This window comes from Phaseolus vulgaris, chromosome 3 (assembly GCF_051622355.1).
Source record: "Phaseolus vulgaris cultivar YP4 chromosome 3, ASM5162235v1, whole genome shotgun sequence".
In the NCBI taxonomy this organism is placed as follows: Eukaryota; Viridiplantae; Streptophyta; class Magnoliopsida; order Fabales; family Fabaceae; genus Phaseolus; species Phaseolus vulgaris.
The window spans coordinates 51,399,295-51,418,045 of NC_143500.1; the positions used below are offsets into that span (position 1 = coordinate 51,399,295).

The 18,751-nt window shown below is 32.4% G+C and overlaps 3 protein-coding genes across 9 annotated transcripts; 1 reads left to right on the forward strand and 2 right to left on the reverse strand.

Annotated features, from left to right (window-relative positions):
- Positions 1-1,714: 1,714 nt before the first annotated feature.
- LOC137808437 (cytochrome P450 84A1) lies at positions 1,715-4,761 on the forward strand. Its single transcript, XM_068609544.2, has 2 exons — positions 1,715-2,718; positions 3,999-4,761. Exons 1-2 carry the CDS (start codon positions 1,819-1,821, stop codon positions 4,617-4,619), a joined length of 1,521 nt encoding a protein of 506 aa, XP_068465645.1. The 5' UTR covers positions 1,715-1,818; the 3' UTR covers positions 4,620-4,761.
- A 2,246-nt stretch (positions 4,762-7,007) lies between these two features.
- On the reverse strand, positions 7,008-11,353 carry LOC137808439 (protein FMP32, mitochondrial). Of its 5 annotated transcripts, XR_016519309.1 has the most exons (9): positions 11,065-11,313; positions 10,612-10,869; positions 10,317-10,448; positions 10,116-10,175; positions 9,055-9,098; positions 7,860-7,936; positions 7,704-7,760; positions 7,532-7,598; positions 7,008-7,452 (listed from the first exon to the last, which is right to left on the reverse strand). XR_016519309.1 is itself a non-coding variant. In XM_068609546.2 (8 exons), the coding sequence occupies exons 2-8, from the start codon at positions 10,804-10,806 to the stop codon at positions 7,333-7,335; spliced, it is 708 nt and encodes a 235-aa protein (XP_068465647.1). In that variant the 5' UTR covers positions 10,807-10,869; positions 11,065-11,353; the 3' UTR covers positions 7,008-7,332. The 5 variants fall into 5 exon arrangements, 2 of the variants coding, with proteins under 2 accessions (XP_068465647.1, XP_090155893.1); XM_068609546.2 differs by lacking the exon at positions 9,055-9,098 and having other exon boundaries at positions 11,065-11,353; XM_090299767.1 differs by lacking the exon at positions 9,055-9,098 and having other exon boundaries at positions 11,038-11,284.
- A 534-nt stretch (positions 11,354-11,887) lies between these two features.
- Positions 11,888-18,566, reverse strand: LOC137808438 (transmembrane and coiled-coil domain-containing protein STS1). 3 transcript variants are annotated; one of them, XR_016519312.1, is made up of 15 exons: positions 18,109-18,492; positions 17,951-18,032; positions 17,267-17,761; positions 16,805-16,973; positions 16,555-16,707; positions 15,965-16,062; positions 15,678-15,769; positions 15,405-15,479; positions 15,179-15,314; positions 14,393-14,452; positions 14,225-14,307; positions 13,955-14,031; positions 13,798-13,868; positions 12,310-12,367; positions 11,888-12,195 (listed from the first exon to the last, which is right to left on the reverse strand). XR_016519312.1 is itself a non-coding variant. In XM_090299768.1 (15 exons), exons 3-15 carry the CDS (start codon positions 17,660-17,662, stop codon positions 12,073-12,075), a joined length of 1,587 nt encoding a protein of 528 aa, XP_090155894.1. In that variant the 5' UTR covers positions 17,663-17,761; positions 17,951-18,032; positions 18,131-18,566; the 3' UTR covers positions 11,888-12,072. The 3 variants fall into 3 exon arrangements, 2 of the variants coding, with proteins under 2 accessions (XP_090155894.1, XP_068465646.2); XM_090299768.1 differs by having other exon boundaries at positions 15,405-15,475; positions 18,131-18,566; XM_068609545.2 differs by having other exon boundaries at positions 15,405-15,475; positions 18,109-18,566.
- Positions 18,567-18,751: the final 185 nt, after the last annotated feature.

Consider the following 18,751-nt stretch of genomic DNA (forward strand, 5'->3'; position numbering starts at 1 on the left):
TATCAATGTCTCTTAATCAAGATTATTGTGTCTAGTGTGGAAATAACCCATAAATATTTAGTTTCACATAAAGATGTTTATACCTCAACGAAAAAGTATATGTTGGACATCTCATAAAAAAAAAAAAGTTAATTTATAATATATAATTGAAAACAATCCTTACCTTTCAACTTGGTTTTTTATATTTAAATATAAAAATAAATTAAGATTAAATTCACTTTTTAATATATATAATTTTGGTTAATAGTTAATTCGATTAAGATGTAATTATGATGATGAACAGATAATATAGTTATAGAATCTGAAAAAGAAAAACACGTTAAATAGCAATAGTAATTTCTGGTGTGTAGTAAATTATGGTTGGAGCACGAATAGTTGTATTAAAATAGTAAAGATAAAAAAACTCCTTTGACGGTTCTATAGCTACCCTATTTGTTTAGGTAGCTTTTATGTTTTGCTAAAGGGCAAAACAAACGTAGTTCATCCTAATTCTACACGTTATGGACATGCAGGTTTGCTAAAGGACTATTCTCTTTCTAACTACTGAAAGTGAAATTAGTACAAATAACGTTTTTTGAGTTTGAAACAAAAGGTTAAAAAATATTTACTTTGATCTAAAAGTATTTTGTGTTACGGATTCCCGTGAACAAAATGAACAAATAATTGGGAGACACTATTGTTTTTCGGAGTACATTTTAAATTCTCCTCACTAAAATCAAAACATACACAAGAAACATGCAAATATATACCAGTTGTAATTATGTTCGGTAATACTTGCTGTACGAACTGGTAAAAAAATAGGTTTCGTCTAATAATATTAACTACTAATAATTTAAATTATAAAATAGTTAAAATCTTTAAAACTAATTATATATTAATTTAAAAATGATTTATTAATAATAAAAACTATTTTAAATATTAATAATTTTTTAATTTTTATAATAATGTCTAATTTAATTAATATAGTAATGGATTATTTTTAGTTTTAAAATTAATTTTTATTTAATAATATTTTTATAATGAAATAATATTATCAGATTTTATTAGATGGAGTTGACATTATGAATAGTGTGAAATAACACTTCCTAACAGAAGTCATATTGTCATTATAAATGAAATCACTAATTAAGATGTTGATGGTTCCTTATATTTCTTATTCATCATGTTTTGTGGTTAATCATTTTGTTTTATCAGTTATCTCATCATTTAAATATTTTTCTATTAATAAAAAATAATAAAATAAAATGGAACATTTTAGATATGTTGAAATCCTTATTCATCATTGTAATGTTATTTTCCTTCGATATTGATGTACAAAATTATTAGAATTAACTTCGTTATACTCTTGTATTTATAAGGGTATGAAATTAATAACACATGTATTCTCTATTTTATGGAATAATTAAAAATTCATGGCTCCTTCCATTGTTTTTCTTTCAATCAAGAGCATCAAAGGTGGAATATATAATGATTAAAATAAATAAATAATCAAACACCCTTTATAATACATACACCTATCCATGTACTAAAAATAATTATATTTATAAAATACGAAAAATAATAAAGTAACACATGGCAGTGAGATGATTAGATCTCCTTAGGTCATTAGTCTCTGTCTAACTTTAAGTCTAAGTCTCATATATATTATAAATAACTAATAATGATACTTGATAATCTACATTAAATTAGAATTAGAGAAATAAATAACTTTTAATCTCCGCTTATAAAAGAGAGTATGTGGCCTACGTAGAAACAAACACGGGTTTCACAAACTCTTCAAACTTCTTTCATTCCGATCATAAGCAGCAGAGCACAGCCATGGATTTACTCCTACCATTGTTAATAATCCCGTTCACGTTGGTGCTGTGGGTTTTACTGTCTCCAATTCGCACAAAAACGGCGCCGTATCCACCGGGGCCAAAAGGCCTTCCGATCATAGGCAACATCAACATCATGGATCAGCTCACACACAGAGGCTTGGCCAAACTCGCCAAGAAATACGGCGGCGTTTTGCACCTCCGCATCGGCTTCCTCCACACGGTCGCCATTTCAAATGCGGAAGCGGCGCGTGAAGTGCTCCAAGCCCAAGACAACATATTCTCCAACCGCCCTGCCACCGCAGCCATCAGGCACCTAACCTACGACCGCGCCGACATGGCTTTCGCTCACTACGGACCCTTCTGGCGACAGATGCGCAAAATCTGTGTCATCAAACTCTTCAGCCGCAAGCGCGCAGAGTCCTGGAACTCCGTCAGAGACGAAGTCGACACCGTCGTCCGCGCCGTCGCGGCGAACGTGGGCAACCCCGTTAACGTGGGGGAACTGGTGTTTAACCTCACGAAAAACATCACCTACCGCGCCGCTTTCGGGTCCAGTTCCCAACAAGGACAGGAGAAGTTCATTTCAATTATTCAGGAGTTTTCAGTGTTGTTTGGGGCCTTCAATATTGCGGACTTTGTGCCTTGTATCGGGTGGATTGATCCTCAGGGCCTCAACTTGAGACTGGTGCAGGCACGCGCCGCCTTGGATAGCTTCATTGATAAGATAATTGAGGAGCATGTGGAGAAGAAGAGGAGTGGGAAGAGTTGTGAGGATGAAAGTGACATGGTTGATGAGTTGCTGAACTTTTACAGTGAAAATCCCAAATTGAATGAAGAATCAAACGACCTACACACCTCCATCACACTCACCAAAGACAACATCAAAGCCATAATAATGGTATTGTACTTCTATGCCCTTTTAAATCATCTCTTATATTTCTATATAAGAGAAATATATATAGAAAAGTTTTTAAAACTCTTTTTCTAATATTTCATTTTTTACCCACGAAAATATTTTATTTTTCAATGGAGTGGATATTCGTCAACTTTTAAATTCTGTATTTAGTAGTACAGAATGTTTTTTCTATAAATCATGATTTATTAATGATTAAAATGTTTTTTTGAAAATACTTTTTAAATCTTGTTACTTTTAATTATTTGTCATATTTAACTATATGATACAAAAACGATGGTAAAATATTAAGTCTTTTCTTTTTGTAAAAAAAAAATTAGCGAAAAATTAAGTTAAGAAAAATCTTAAAAAAATCTTTTCTGGAAATATAGTTTTTTAAATAATAAACTAAAGGAAAAAGTTTTGTTGATACTCTTCCAAAAAAATAACATATACTTGGCACACCGATTTAATAATATAATAATATATATTAAAATTTTAAGTTTAAAAATAACACAAATATTATTAAAATATTATTATTTAGAGTGTCGTGTATGTTTTTTATTTAATGGTGTCAATCTATCATCATCCTAAATTAAATATGAAAAATATCCATTTTCTATTTCATAGTTTTGAAATTTTATATTTTTTTTAGCAAAGGCTGCCTTGTACCCACATACAGTTTTTTTATGATAAAAAATAACTATTTAATAAGATTTTTGTACATATTATTGTACTTTACTGATAATTAGGGACCACCAAGTGTTTACTGTTCCTAATTTTAACTTTCTGTCTATAATAAAAAAAATCAATAAAATTTAATGTTATTTTAGGGTGTCACACTAGATTAAACAGTCGAAAAGGTTTGGTTTTGAGTAATTTAAAACAATAATTTTTTCTTTTTCTTTTTACATATTCTCTTATTCATTAAAACAAAACAAAAAAGTTAATGCTAAAAATGGTAATTATTATGCATGTAAGGAGTTGGATTTTAGGAAGAATTGATATCACGTTAGCATGAGAGTGTGCATGCATAATTTTCAAAAGAATAAGGCGAAAGCATAGAAGTTCGTTACTATTTCACTTTCAAGTTTTCAACCATAAAAATCAAAAACATAAAACACATACACTCTACAAACTAATAAATTATTATTTTAATTATATTTATTTTAGTTTTTAATTTAGAATATTATTATAATTATTTATTAAATGTGTGTTTTACTATTTGGTTTCAAAATAAACTTTTCCAAACCCAAACAAATAACTGATAACAATTGCACATGCAGGATGTCATGTTCGGAGGGACCGAAACGGTGGCATCAGCAATTGAATGGACGATGACGGAGCTAATGAGAAGCCCAGAAGACCTGCGGCGCGTGCAGCAAGAACTCGCTGACGTGGCGGGTCTGGACCGGCGCGTGGAGGAATCAGACATTGAAAAGCTCGTCTTTCTGAAATGTGTTCTGAAGGAGACGCTGCGGTTGCACCCGCCGATTCCTCTTCTCCTCCACGAGGCGGCGGAGGACGCGGTGGTGTGTGGGTACCACGTGCCGAAGGGGTCGCGGCTGATGATAAACGCGTGGGCCATAGGAAGGGACGGGGACTCGTGGGAGGAGCCGGAAGCGTTCAAGCCGTCGCGTTTTTTGAAGTCTAGCGTGCCCGATTTCAAAGGGAGCAACTTCGAGTTCATTCCGTTCGGGTCGGGTCGGAGATCCTGCCCCGGAATGCAACTGGGTCTTTACGCGCTGGAAGTGGCCGTGGCGCACTTGCTTCACTGCTTCACGTGGGAGTTACCCGATGGGTTGAAACCCAGTGAGTTGGACACGAGTGACGTGTTCGGACTCACCGCGCCCAGGGCGAGTCGACTCGTGGCGATTCCGTCGAAACGTGTGTTATGTCCTCTCTAATGTTTGGTTATGCAAAGAAGAAAAAAAATACCCCAAATGTAAGAATAACGGCTTCTAATGGCCCTACTTTTCTGGATTTCAACTACATATTTCGCATTAAAATTACTATTCAATTCATTTCAAAAAGTTATTATCTCTAAAATATTTTTCATCTACTTTTTCTCTAAGTTTTTTTGAGAGATCCACTCACATTAATGTTACTTTATTTAAATAAAACCACGTCGTGAGAAATAATAAATAATATATAAATACTTATACTATGATTAATCACACTATTGTTAAATTATTTAAACTAAATTTTTCTATAAATAAGTTTAAAGAAAACCTCTTTTTACCATCTTGAAAAACCGGAACAAAAGGAAATTATCGTGCAAAAGTCTGGAAAAACAAATTAGGATTTTATAAGACAAAGATTACAAGAACACTAAATATACAAATAAAATAAAATCGTAAGTTTAAAATTAATATATTAAAGGAGTTATCAATATAACTTTTCTGTTATAACAATTAATTAGAAATGAGTTTAAAAGATATAGAACACCAACGTTAAAAGGATTATACCGTATCTCAAATAGAACTTAATGTTAAGATATATATATATATATATATATATATATATATATATATATATATATATATATATAAAAGTTAACAAATTTAACATATGTGATAGTTTATGACCAAATAATATTGTAAAATAATTTATATTATTTTTTCATTATAAATTGTTTTAAACACAAGTTCTAAAAGTAAGAGTGTTTATACCTGAACTGATAAAAAAATTAATAATCAATCCAAAAAATGTTATCCGTTAAAATTGAATTTTTTATTGATTTGGATTTTTTTAAAATTAAACTTTGATACTTAATCAATCAAAATTGAACCGGATCGAAACTAATTTTTTAAATATTATTATAGTATCTATTATTTCAACAACAAATTATATTATGAGTATGTAAGAGAAAGAATAATGTATTTAATTTCATTCATGCTAATAAATATGTGACAAATTAATAATACAATATGTTTAATAAAGTGGAAAATGCCTAAATATAATATAAAAATTGAACATATAATTTGAACATAAAATTAAACATTATCAGTAATATTATATGAGTAATACGTTGTATTATTTTTGAAAATGTATAATAAGACAACATATTATTCAATTATTTAAATCAATAGTAATTTGAACTCTAATGTATTAAAAATGCTTGAGCCTTCCAAAATTTGAACCTTAGCCACTAAGTTAATGATCTAATATTAAAGGCAGTCATAACACCGTTACCATGTCTCCATCCATCTCATTTTTTTTTAGTATTTTAACTCTTTTAATAACTAAAATTTGTAATACAAACTTGCACATAATATTAAAATACCCTATTTATTTCTTAATAAAAACAGTATATTTAGAAAGATAGAAAATTTCAAACTTTAAATTAAATATTAAAATACATTTTATATAATTTTTAATACACAGTGAATCTGCTTGAAAGTCCCTTCATAATATCACTGTTAGTTTTTTTTTTCTATCATGTTATAAATTAGTCTCATTGGTGATATATTATGTTTATTGATAGTTTTCTATTTTTATATTTGGCAGAAATTAAATATAATATTTCTATCAAATAAATCATCCGTGTGAATAGTTAGTGTTTAATTATTATGCTAATCCATCGAATTTGTTTTTTAATACATATTTACGGTAAAAGTTGAAGTATTTACTTTTGGTATCAATTATTTGTACTTGAACGTAAAAGATATTTTACATCTAAATTTATTTTTCAAGAACTTTTATTAAATAAATTTACAAGTAAAAATAAGTGAGAACTGGAAAATAAAGTAAAAGGAAAATGAAAGAAAAAACAATACAAATCACCTTTTTTTCAAACAACACAAAGATGGTGTGTAGAAACGTTTACCATAGAATCTAATAACACAGAAAACCTTCCATATCTAGATCTACTGAAAATATTTACCATCACCACATAAGTTAAGATTTTTTTTTATTAATACCAATTTAATATAATTGAACAATCGAAATCCTTAAATCAATGGTTTAAAACTCAAAGTTAAAGTTAATTCTATTGACAGGTATGAGCAATTTACCACTATCTGATAATATTTTTCCCTTTTTCTTCCTTCGTGTTAAGTGAAAACACATTGTGCTTATAGCATTATGTATATATATAATACAACTATGACTGAAAGTCGATTGTACAACAATGTCGTGAAATTCAAAAGCAAATTAGAGCATCTCCTTACAAGAGTTATTTATGAATTGAACATTATTTCAATCTAAGTTTTATACATTTCAATTTAAGTAATCTAAATACGTGGAACCTAGAATAATAAAATAATATTTTTATTCACAAACAACTTTGAAGATGCTATAAAAATATGCATTTAAATTCTTCCGCTTACGCATTATAATATCCAAGATGCTTGTGTTTGTATTCATACCATATGGCAAATAAATAAACAGAAAGAATATGGAATGGGGCTTAAAAAACAGGCCCAATTCGTGCCTACTTGGAGCTTCTTCCTTTCTGCTCCACTAGTGTACGGACCAAAGCAAAATAAAGGAAAAAGAAAAGGTTGAACTAGTATTGTAATGCAATTGTTTCTCTGAGAGAAGACAGATCTTCAAAGCAGCTAGGTACCCTAGATTCTTTTCCACCTCATTTTTTAAGCTAATTGGAATACAATCAATTTACATCAAAATACGTAACACAGCAAGACCAACAGCAGAGATCGAAACCAGTGTTCCTATGCAGTATTTTATGACATCATATTTGGCTGCTTCCAGCTGTGCTCTTAAAGAATGGATCTCCTGCATATGAATAAGAGCAAAGGGTTTCAGAATGTAAATTACTAAATTGGCAACTTCTAAATGTCACATAATTGCTTACTCTGTCAAGTTTGTTTGTCAAGTTGTTAGTTTCAGCATTCTGATTAGACAATTCATCCCTTATTCTCCTGCATTTTTAGCGACTCATCAGCACTAACAGATGAAAATGGGAATTTCAGTCTAACAAAAGTTCTGTAATCTATGACAATCAACAGTTTATTCTCAACTCTTACCCCCTTTCAAGGTTCAAATCTAATCGCTGCCCAGCAGTGACTTTATCAATCTCATATCTGCATCGCAAATCATGTTATTTTACCATAAAATCGTAACAAAACAAAAGACGACTATAGTTTGATCAAGGCCAGTTGCTAAAATTGATAAAAACATACGTCAACTGATTACGCATCTTCTCTATATCATTCCTAAGCTTCTCAGTCTCATGTTGTAAGAGAGAGAAATGGTGTCCCTGAATTACAAGTTTTTCAGCACATTACAACATCGTCAAACAAAACCAACATCATCAGCATCAGTATAACATTCATTTTGAGGTAAATAAGATTACAAGGATGAAGAAATGTGAAATAAAGACAAAGAAAAACGGTTCCTAACTTCCTAATATAAAATGAATGCACTCCCAGCATAAATGTTTCAACAAAATGCAACAGAAACAATCATAAATGCTTAGCATGTAATTTGCCAGCACATGAATTATGATCCAACCATTTGAATTACTCCCCTAAAAAACATATAAGTACCACGAATTTACGGGGCATGAGTTCGACCTTTCCATTTGGAAAAAAAAAACAAGTGCCATAAGGTTTTTCGTTTTCACTTTCAATCACAAAAATGCCACATTTCCAATTAGTAAATAATGTTTTCATTGTTTCCTATCCTCTACACAAATATTTGGAAACAAGAAACAAAATTAAAATAACATAGATATTTTGTAATTAAAGTGAAAACAAAGAACAAAAAACTAAAAAGATGATATTTTCTCAACCAAACATTTTAGAAATTAATCTTATGTTTTGTTTTCCCATTATTAAATGAGATAAACCTGGAGGAGGATGACAATCGTTATCCTATCATTGTTGTCAAATTCTCATGTGAACTCAAACTCTTACAAATTTATGATTCAAAGTAGAAAAATGAATTAAATCGCCATCAAACTAATTTGGATAAATCCATATAAAAACTCAAATACTTTAATCAAGAAACAAGTCTATTATTTCAAAATCAAATGAATTTTTGCACGATATTGACTCCAAAGTGACTGTTCTATACAGCTCAAGCATTGTTTTTTAAGCCAACATAAATATAACATTTTCTAAGGGCTCAAATGATTTGAAGAAATTAACTCTTTTCAAATGTTTTTACTTAAAGAACTTATGTTTTTATGAATCTATAGATTATGTGATTATTTATGTAGTTTGATATTATGTAGTAATAATTACTATCACATACTACTGTGAGTCGGTACTTCGCTTTATTATGGAATTGAAATTTTGAATCATTGCATTGTGTCATTAATAGAATTTTTATATTATCTTTCAACCATATAAGTCAAGTCTTTAGAATCTTTACCAGTTTAAATATACTCTCAAGTTCGATAACCTTGCTTCCTACCACTGCGAGAAACACATGAATAATTTCAAGAAAACATAGAGCCCATTTAATTTAAAGATTTTCAAATATATAGGTTAACCGGACAAAAGGATTTAACAAGTTTATCTTAACCAAAAAACACTACAAAACGGACATCTAAATATCATAAATAACCATTTAATAAACAATAGATACTTAGTATATCATCTTTCTTTTCTGTTTCTAAATTAAAATTTGTGCTTACTTTCATCCTTAGCATTTTATAACAGTATTCAACAAACACCGTATGTTAGCAAGCTTCCCCACAGAGGTTTGAACATGTCATTGACTATCTTATGCAGCAAAGTTAATAACTAAAATAAATATAACATCATCATGAAATGTGACAACATACTACCAGATCATAAGTTTCTATTAAATCCCAAAATTGAAGTGCTTCTAGAAATCCAACAACTCATTGATCATGACCACACCAATTAAAAGAGGGACTAAGAAAGTACATTATGCTATGGATGCTAGACGCAACTGAGAAGATCATCTACAAAGAAAAATTGAGGAAAGAAGAAGAAAAGAAAAGAAAGTGAAGTGTCGGCCTCAAGAGAGAAGCATAGTGAAGAAAGTACGTGAGCAACTTAATCTTATATCTTCATTCTAATTACTTTCAGCTTCAGAGAACATGATCAAACAATGCCATACGCATGTTTTATTGCTGCATTAGAACAAAGACAACAATGGCCACTTCTCATTCCTAATAATGGAGAAGCAGGATGCACATATTCACCAAGACATTTTGGAGGATCCAGGCTCAACGTTTTATCAGTAAGTAAATGTAAAAGGTACTTTTCATCCGGAGTTATTATAATCCACGGAAGTCAAATTTATGGCAGTAAAACAGGATGCTGGCAATGAATATAAGCACTATACCAAATACATTCTTCAACCCTACCACCTTAACTACCGGTAGAACCAGGGCATAAGACCACATGCACCAAAATCATAACCCTCAAAGTTTACAAAACATCAACATATTTAAGAAATACCTGTAAGCTCTGCACCTCTGCTTTAAACTTGGACAGATTGGATTCTTGCATCATCTCAGTCTTCAAAAGAAAATTGACCGAAACAGCTTATATTAGTACCAATTGTACCGTTATGAAATTTATAAAACTGACAAGGGACAATGTGAAGGCGGATTTTAAATCCACAAAACAAGGATTATAGTTGGCACTAAGGGGTCTTACTTTCTGCATTTCTCCTTTAGATACTAACGACTGAGACACATTTTCGAGACTGTCATTCAAAACTTCGGTTATGGCAGCGGTTATTGCCTCAGCTTGTTTCGAGGGTACTCCTTCCCCCTCTAGTCTTCTAACCTATACGCCAAAAAAAAATAAAAAAATTAAGCAAACAAATCAAGCCAATAAATTGAAGCAAACAATTTGCAACATGGCAATTCACTAACCCTTGTTCGGAATTGCAAATAAAAGTGAATTCCAAACAAGGGAAACAAATGAGAGGGAAAATGTAAATTATTACAAGGGCTAAGGTGTCAACGAGAAACAAGTGTTTTCCGTTAGATTTCACCAATTGAGAAAAATGTCTTGTCCCCGAAACAGGAAATGGATGGAATATTGCTCTTTCGAACGACGACGACGACGAGACTTGGGATTTGAAACCCCCAAAAGCTCCGATCCCAGATAACTGCCATACCCGCTTACGAACCGCGGCCATTTCTGATTCCACGAACAAACCCCAAAAGTCGCACAACAATTTTCAGCCTTCGCAGCAAGTAATCTACAAATCGAACAAAGCACAGATTTATATCGCACGAAGAGAGCACATAAGTTTGTAAAAAAATCACGTTTCTTATTTCTCTCTCTTTAATCCTTGTTTTTTCAGTAATGGGAATGAAAGGGTGTGAAAGAATGTTAAAAGAAAAGGAAAAGGTAAAGATTGATCGGCCTGGGGAAGTGTGAAATGGACGGTTACCTCAAGCAATGACCAATGGGAGGAGGAGAATGAGAGAGAAGCTGCTCCACCTCGTTAATCAGTGTTGTTGCAGTGATGAGTCATCAAATCGAAGACACGAATACTAATGGTGCTCGTCAACAAAAGGAGTTGCTTTGCTACTATCAAAGGCAAGCAAAAAACGGAACGAATCTCTTGGGGGTTCACCACACCATCCCTTTCCCTTTCTTCAACTGCAGACACTGAACGCGTTACGACAATCACAATTTCAACTTATTTTCTAATACGGATTTTGATTTATCGGTTTCTCAAAAATAAAAATTTGGTTGAAATTTCATATTTAGAGTTTAATGTATTGATTTTAAGATCATTTTCTTAATCTTTAATACTCTAGTTAATTGCACATGCACCAAAAATAAAATGAACCACGTTATCAGTTAATTTTATACCTTAATTTTGATTTGTCTATAAAACCTTACGTCGTAGCTGTATATAAAAAATAATACAAGGGACTTTTATCATTAGGGAATTTTATTTAGGGAAGCTGCTATCAGAAACACCTTTCAGAAAACTACAGAAAGCTGTTGTTTTTCATTATTTTATTGTATAATAATGACAACAAAATTTAAGTTTACTACTATACAAACTTTTTAAACTCTGTTAAGCCAATCCTAATGGGTTGCTTTTGTTATCCATTATTAAATCCTATTTTGCACCTTTTAATTTTAATTGAAATTTGTTTTGAGACCCATGCACTTCGTGCTGTTTTCTATAGTAACAAACAGGTAATATTATTAGGTCCAGAATGCGATGAAGAATAAGATTAAATGGCAAGAAACCAACATCCAAGTTAAAATATACCCAATTTCTTTATAAAAAAAAGTAACATAAATAGAACTTTTTACATTTGAAACTAAAAAAAGTAATACATCCTTATAGTAATGCTAATACAGAAATAAATTTCATGCATAACTTCTGAATAATGTCAAACTTTTAAGTGTATGCAAGAAAAGCACCCTCATGAAAGGTTCACTGTATGCAAGAAATGTTGTTATATACAGGATAATATGTATCCAATTGAAGTTGGTCTAAGATCCTTGGGGTAGCCCACAGATAAGACGAATGGCCTTCAATGTGATCTGTCACATCCACCTGCAAACCAAGAACAGACGCACATTCTCTTAAAACATAAATATTCATAACTTATGAATGCAACTTAGAAAACTAGTTCTGTATGTCAGCAAAGAGGATGAAGAAGCATCTTACATTTTGGATCCCAGGAATATCGACAGGTTGGATTCCAGCTAATCCTTTCGTAAGTAGACTGCTCAAATTTAAAAAAATATAATGCTAAATAATTATTTTTTATTTGTGTCTATTAAAATCAATTCTTCTAAATTAAATTGTTTTACATGTTCCTAAAAGAATGGCAAATAATCACTAACACTGCGAACTACACAGGTCAGCTACACATAATAAGTAGAAAATTTCTCGTGATATGGCTGAAAGTAACACCTCATCTCCAAAAGCAATTGTCCCATATGCACCTATTGTTCAAGTTGTGTCACCTATTCATTTCCTATATGATACTTAAGTCATAGTTATCAATGAAATATCTATTCCATACAACTAAAAATAATTTATAATTTTTTATTTAGACAATCTAACAAATATAATTTTAATTTGGATCCGCACAATTACAATTATATATTTATTATGTTTTAAGAATTTTTACACATTTTTAAATATATATTTATCTCGCACCATATCCTCTTATGTTCAAAATAAGCATATCACTACATCATAGGCAATGAGTCTACTACCACACACAAAAAGGTTTATGCCTTGTTTGGATTAGGAAGTGGGTTTGAGGGAGTAGATTTGAGATGATTCGAAGGAAATGTGTGAAGAAAATGAGATTGTTTGGATTAAGGTAAATAAAATAGAAAGTGTAGGAAAAGTTTATGAAAATTTGTGAGTGATGGGATGCATCTGATTGAAATTATATTTTTCTAATTGATAAAATTATAAATTTACAAATTTACTTTTATATTTAAAAATTATTAAAAAAATTAATTGGATTGATTTATTTATAAATTAAATAACTTTATTATTTTTATCTTTATCTTTTATAATTAATATAATTATTATATAAATATATTTTTTTATTTAAATATATTTATTATTATTATTGTTTATATTTATACTTATAAATAATTAATTATGTTATTTTATAATAAATATTTTTTTACAGTTTTAATTATATTTTTATATTTGAATTATAATCTTATTTTAAATAAAAATAATAATTTTAGTTTAAAATAAATAAAAAAACTAACCTAAGCTATAAAGCAACTTTTGTGGCAATTCTTTCTTACCACAGAAAGTTTTAAGCAGACAACCTTTTTGTTTTTCGTGTTTTATTTAATATCTTGTTTTTCATGTTTTACTCTCAAACAATAAATCTTCTCCTTTCCGCTCCCAAAAACAAACGGAGCCTTAATGTGAAGATGACGACAATCCACAAAAAGACATACTTGAAGAGGCATCAATGAATACTTACCAACTTCCACTTCAGGTATAAACATACAGACCAAAACATTGGACGATGGGCTATGTAGTGTGAAACTTCTTCTCACGTACAAAAAGTTATGCAATTTCATGATATTGGTTTCTTTTATCAAGTTAATAGGTATCACGGCCAACTTGAAATACATAACTTTGCATACATTTAACAATTATATCTCAAGATACCTGGCACGGAAGGCAAGTCCAAGCATCCAGTCATTCCTCGAATAAGCATTTACAAATCTTCCTGCTACCATCTATAGAATACCGTGATGTTAGAAAAGATTTATTCTCATTATACGGATGAGAAAGTTGTACTAAGAAAATTAAATGCCCCACAAACCTTTCGAGCTGCTTCCCAGTTCTCGTCCTTGATTGGGATGGGTGCTCCAAGAAGTACAACTCTTTCTACTAGTTCAGCTGCCAATAAATAAAAGTGACAAGGTAACTTCATTCAATGAATAAAGATGGCTAGAGTATACCAAGGACGTAACATTATATGCATCCGTCACTAGAATCAATAAATGAATAAAAGAACAGGAAATGATCTCATGTGTAGTAAAATAATCTAAACACATCAAGGATGAACAAAGGAAAGGGAGGAAATACCTACCACTGTTTTCAGTTTTAGCCAAACACTGTAAGCACTTAAAAATAACCCTCGCCCCTAGTGAGTAACCTATAAGTGTCACGGGCCTGAAATTCAAACATCGATAAGAATACATCCATCTACAATTTTCTTGGAGCGGGAGTAAAAGTAACTCTGGAATTCGTCAAATACCTATTTCCCTGCAGTCCTTTTAACAATACTTCAGCAAGCAACTTACCAGCTCTGTTTGATCTGAAAATCAAGACTAACTCAGCATGTAGATCCAAAAGTAATCAAAGAAAGGAAACTGATCATGACAAATTTTTCATTGAGATTGTGAAGCCATCACATTAACAAAACCTTTTATCAAGAAAAAAAAAGCACTAGATACTCCTTGACATGCCAAATCAAAACCACCTTGACATCAGCTTTCAGCTTTGCATATTAATGATCAATTAAATTGACACTTTAAAAATACAAGTTAAAACATAATGAAACTAAACTTGAACATGATGATCAAACAACAATTCAATCCTCAAATAATAATTTTCTAATATCTTTAGTGGTGAAAAAAGTGAGGGGCAACTTTAAATTCCTCAGAAATTTAAGTTAGTCCCAGGCAGCCGTCAGATACCAGGACCCAGTTATTCAACAGATTAACTCACTAATACCACAATCCAACAAAAACAGTTGAAACCTTGAACTGAAAATTAGAACACTGATATTAAATGTGATATGTTGTTTAAAAAATTCACCTTATCCATATATTTATAACAACACTCTAGGATCAGTAACTTTAATAGTCCAAATAGTACAAACATAGCCAAAACAATAAGAATCATAATTCCTGATATTTTAACCATTTAGCAAATTGAATTGCATTCATGATATTCAGTAACAAAAGAAACAGGAAGAAGCTTCTTCTCCCCGCTACCAAGCAATGTTGTATTCTAGACAGAATCGGGAAACAAAATACACCTGCTTATAGCAATTGTCCATTTACTGTCTATAAAATCGGTTGCTGCAAGTAATGCAGCTGGCCAAGCCAAAGCAGTTAAGAGTGAACTCAAAACAGTCATCATAGCCCCTCGTTTCATCAGCTCCATCGCAAGTCCTGATGCAAGTCACAGCAATATAAACATCATTCAAAGAGGTACTTATGTAATAATAACAGTTTTATTAGAATCCTAAATCCCAAACTCACTTGAAGTAAGCCAATCTTGAATTGCAGTGCTCACAGCAATCAGATTCTTGGACTCCCACTGCAGCGCATACCTAACTTTAGGCAACATAACAAGAAAGGTCATTTCTGTTGGCAAGGATGGTCACTGTCAATCATAAGAATAATAACACTACAGTTTCAAGATAAACTAAACTAAAAATACAAGCTGATTTCAATAGAACAGTGTAATTTTCTATCAACATCAAGCTTTCTAAGGTGTCCTTGACCATTGAAGGGCAATATTCACTATTGTACCTCTCCAAGTTGTCATTACATCCTTCCCAAGGCCTTATAAAATCTTCCTTCTCAAAGACAAATCCAGAGACTAAGATCTCAACCCCTAGCCTCTGCAAGCAGAAGTTCAACAAGAAACTAATTTAAAAAAATAACCAGGTACAGATGTATTGTTTGATATATAAGAAAGGTGGGACAAAGTTCATACAAATGCACACAGAAACATAGTTACAGAAACATAGTTCATAACTCAATTTAAGCAAGTGAAGTCACAAGAAAACAGGAACATGAAAGATATAAAAACCTACGCCTTGGTTATGGTTTTCTCCAATAGCCTTGAATTCAAACTCATCAACTCCCCCAACTCTCCTAGCCATTTTGCTTCCAGTAAGTCCAGCTCCTGCAGCTGGAAGAAGTAGAACAAAGAGATACATAAAAAATTTCATTGTTTAAAAAAGGAATTTGACTGATACAAAAAAGTATAAAGAACTGCAAGATCAATGAATCAATTGCCCTACACATTGACACTTTCATCACAATAATAATAATATTATTATTTGTTAACAGATAAGGAACCAGCGTTGTGTACTTTGAAGAAATCAAATGTACTGTCATCACAAAACAGGATATATCAGATATTATATGGGCCTGCATCACTCCTCCAGTTAGTTACAATCTAAAGTAAACACAAACTCTCATGTAAAATTTGTATTTATGGCAATCTAAGAGGAAGTTATCTTATTTAAGCAGATAGTGTAAGCATGTAAATGGATAATTACAACAACAAAAAGCCTTAAACTACAAACTAAACTTTAAAAAAAATGAGAGAAAGGATGCCATAGAAACGGGATATGATCGAATTCTAGGAAATCTAATCACATTATAGGCAAATATAAACCTCCAAATGATGCAGCAACAGCAACAGAACCAGCAACTGTTCCTGCAGCACTAGCGGCTGCAGCAAATCCACTTGCTCCAATTACAGGGATCAGAGTACCCAATGTTGGAGCCAAAGCACCTAGACCTGCTGCAATGGCTGGTGCAGCTAACCCTGTTGAATGAAAACAAACATATTTTCTAAAAAGCTAATTCATGTGGAAATTCTATATTCCATAATACAGTTACAAAAGACAACATGGTCTGCATACCACCAGTAATAGCCAACAAAGTTCCACCAGTTATTGCTGCAGCACCAATTATACCACCCCGCTTCAATTTAGCCCACTTGCTTTCTTTTGGTTGAGTTTCTTCTTTCTTTGATTCTTGTGCCTTAATAAAAGCCATCGCAGAACAAGCAGCCATGGTCTCAATGGCCTCCTACAAAAACCAATACTCGTCTTAATCATTAAAGATACAGGACCAGTGAATATGAGAGATTCAAATAACTGACAATACAACGCAATTTTATAACATACAAACATTTACAATCACATTCAACTTGAATTCCAGTAGCTTAGAAATCAAGGCAAACATATAGGCAATGTTCACCACAATCCAGCATACAAAGTCAGAAGCCAAGGCACTCATCTAACGATTCCCAACATAAGACAAGTTATTTACCAATCAGGCAATCATATAAAGTTCCATTCTAAAAATTTCATCAAACAAACCATTTTCATCCACTTGACATCAAGCCATGTTGCGAGCAACCGCAGAGCCACACGATGTCGAGCATCATAGCCCTTCCTTCTCTGCCCGATATCTTCACCTAAATTTGACAAACAAGCAGACAGTAGTTCATACAGAACTGTCACCTTCCTCTGATCACTCAGCATCATTACTTCCTCATTTGGTCTATCATCAATCTTCCAACTAACAGACCCATGCTGTGGCTCTTCAGAGTCAACTATAGGAGCAATATCCATTACCTTCTGAACTTCGAAATGATCATCTACCTTTTCATCAAGAGGCTGAACCTCACCAATTGAGAACTTCTCACGACATTGATTCTCATATTCGCGAAGCATCTCCCTTTTAGACTCGGAAGACTCCAAGTTTTGCTGCATTTCATGTGTGATACCATCAACTGCACTTGACAAAGCAAGTTCTTGATCTAACGTTTGAGAAGAACCATCGTCCAATTCTTGTGAAAGTAACCTCAAGAACTGTAACATTCAAATGCAAATTATTTTCTATTAGCAATATATCAAAATGAAAAAAAATGCCAGTTAGACGCTGTCTAACAAACGATTTCCACCACAAGTTCTACTGTTAATTGAAACTCTTTAGAAATCAACAGAATCACTAATGCGTAATTTCCTTACGAATGAGAACGAACAAGTAGTGAAACGTACCGGTCCCACGTGATGCGTAGCGGAAGAAGAACCAGCGGTTTCCTCTAGTCCAAGCCACGCAGCGGAATCAATTTCAAGAAACCTGTTCAAATTCGGATTCATATTCAGAGATTCAAAATAACTATCAGGATTTTCCCTGAATTAGAATTAACACGTACTTAAAAACGGGGCGGAGCAAACCCGAATTGTTGTGGACCCAAAGATCCGGGTCCTCGGAGACCGAGTCGCTGCTGGAGCTACTACTGGTTCGCTGCTCGGATTCCTCCGTAACGGGTAACGGCAACGGGTTGGTTTGATTGAGTTGAGCCTCGTGCAGTGCCAGGCCAAACAATGCGCCGGCAGCGTACCTCTGCGTCGGCGACAAAAGCGACGGCGCCGTCGTCGTGGGTTCCGCCATGTGCGGTGCGATGATTGCGAAGATGAAGTATCGTTTTCTTCTTAGGAAGGGTTATCTGAGAGAGAAAGAGGAATCGACGTCGTTTGGAGGTGAAGGGAAATGAAAATGGGGAACATGTGTGTGCGCTTCAAGGAAAGACGAAACCAAAGAGGTTTAATATGTTTGCATTTTTAACTTCGTCGTGTGGGGTGACGTGGCGCACCGGACCTTTTCAGAATCTGAACTATGTATCAATGCCGGATAAATATAGTGTTTTTTTTTTATAATTTAATAATTCAATATTATTAAAAAAAAAGTAAAAAAAAAAACTCGAGCACACAAAAAAAAAAGGTCAACCTTGTGTATATCGATATAATTTCTTACTTTTTAAATAGGTGAAATTTGATAAAAAAAATATAAATAGA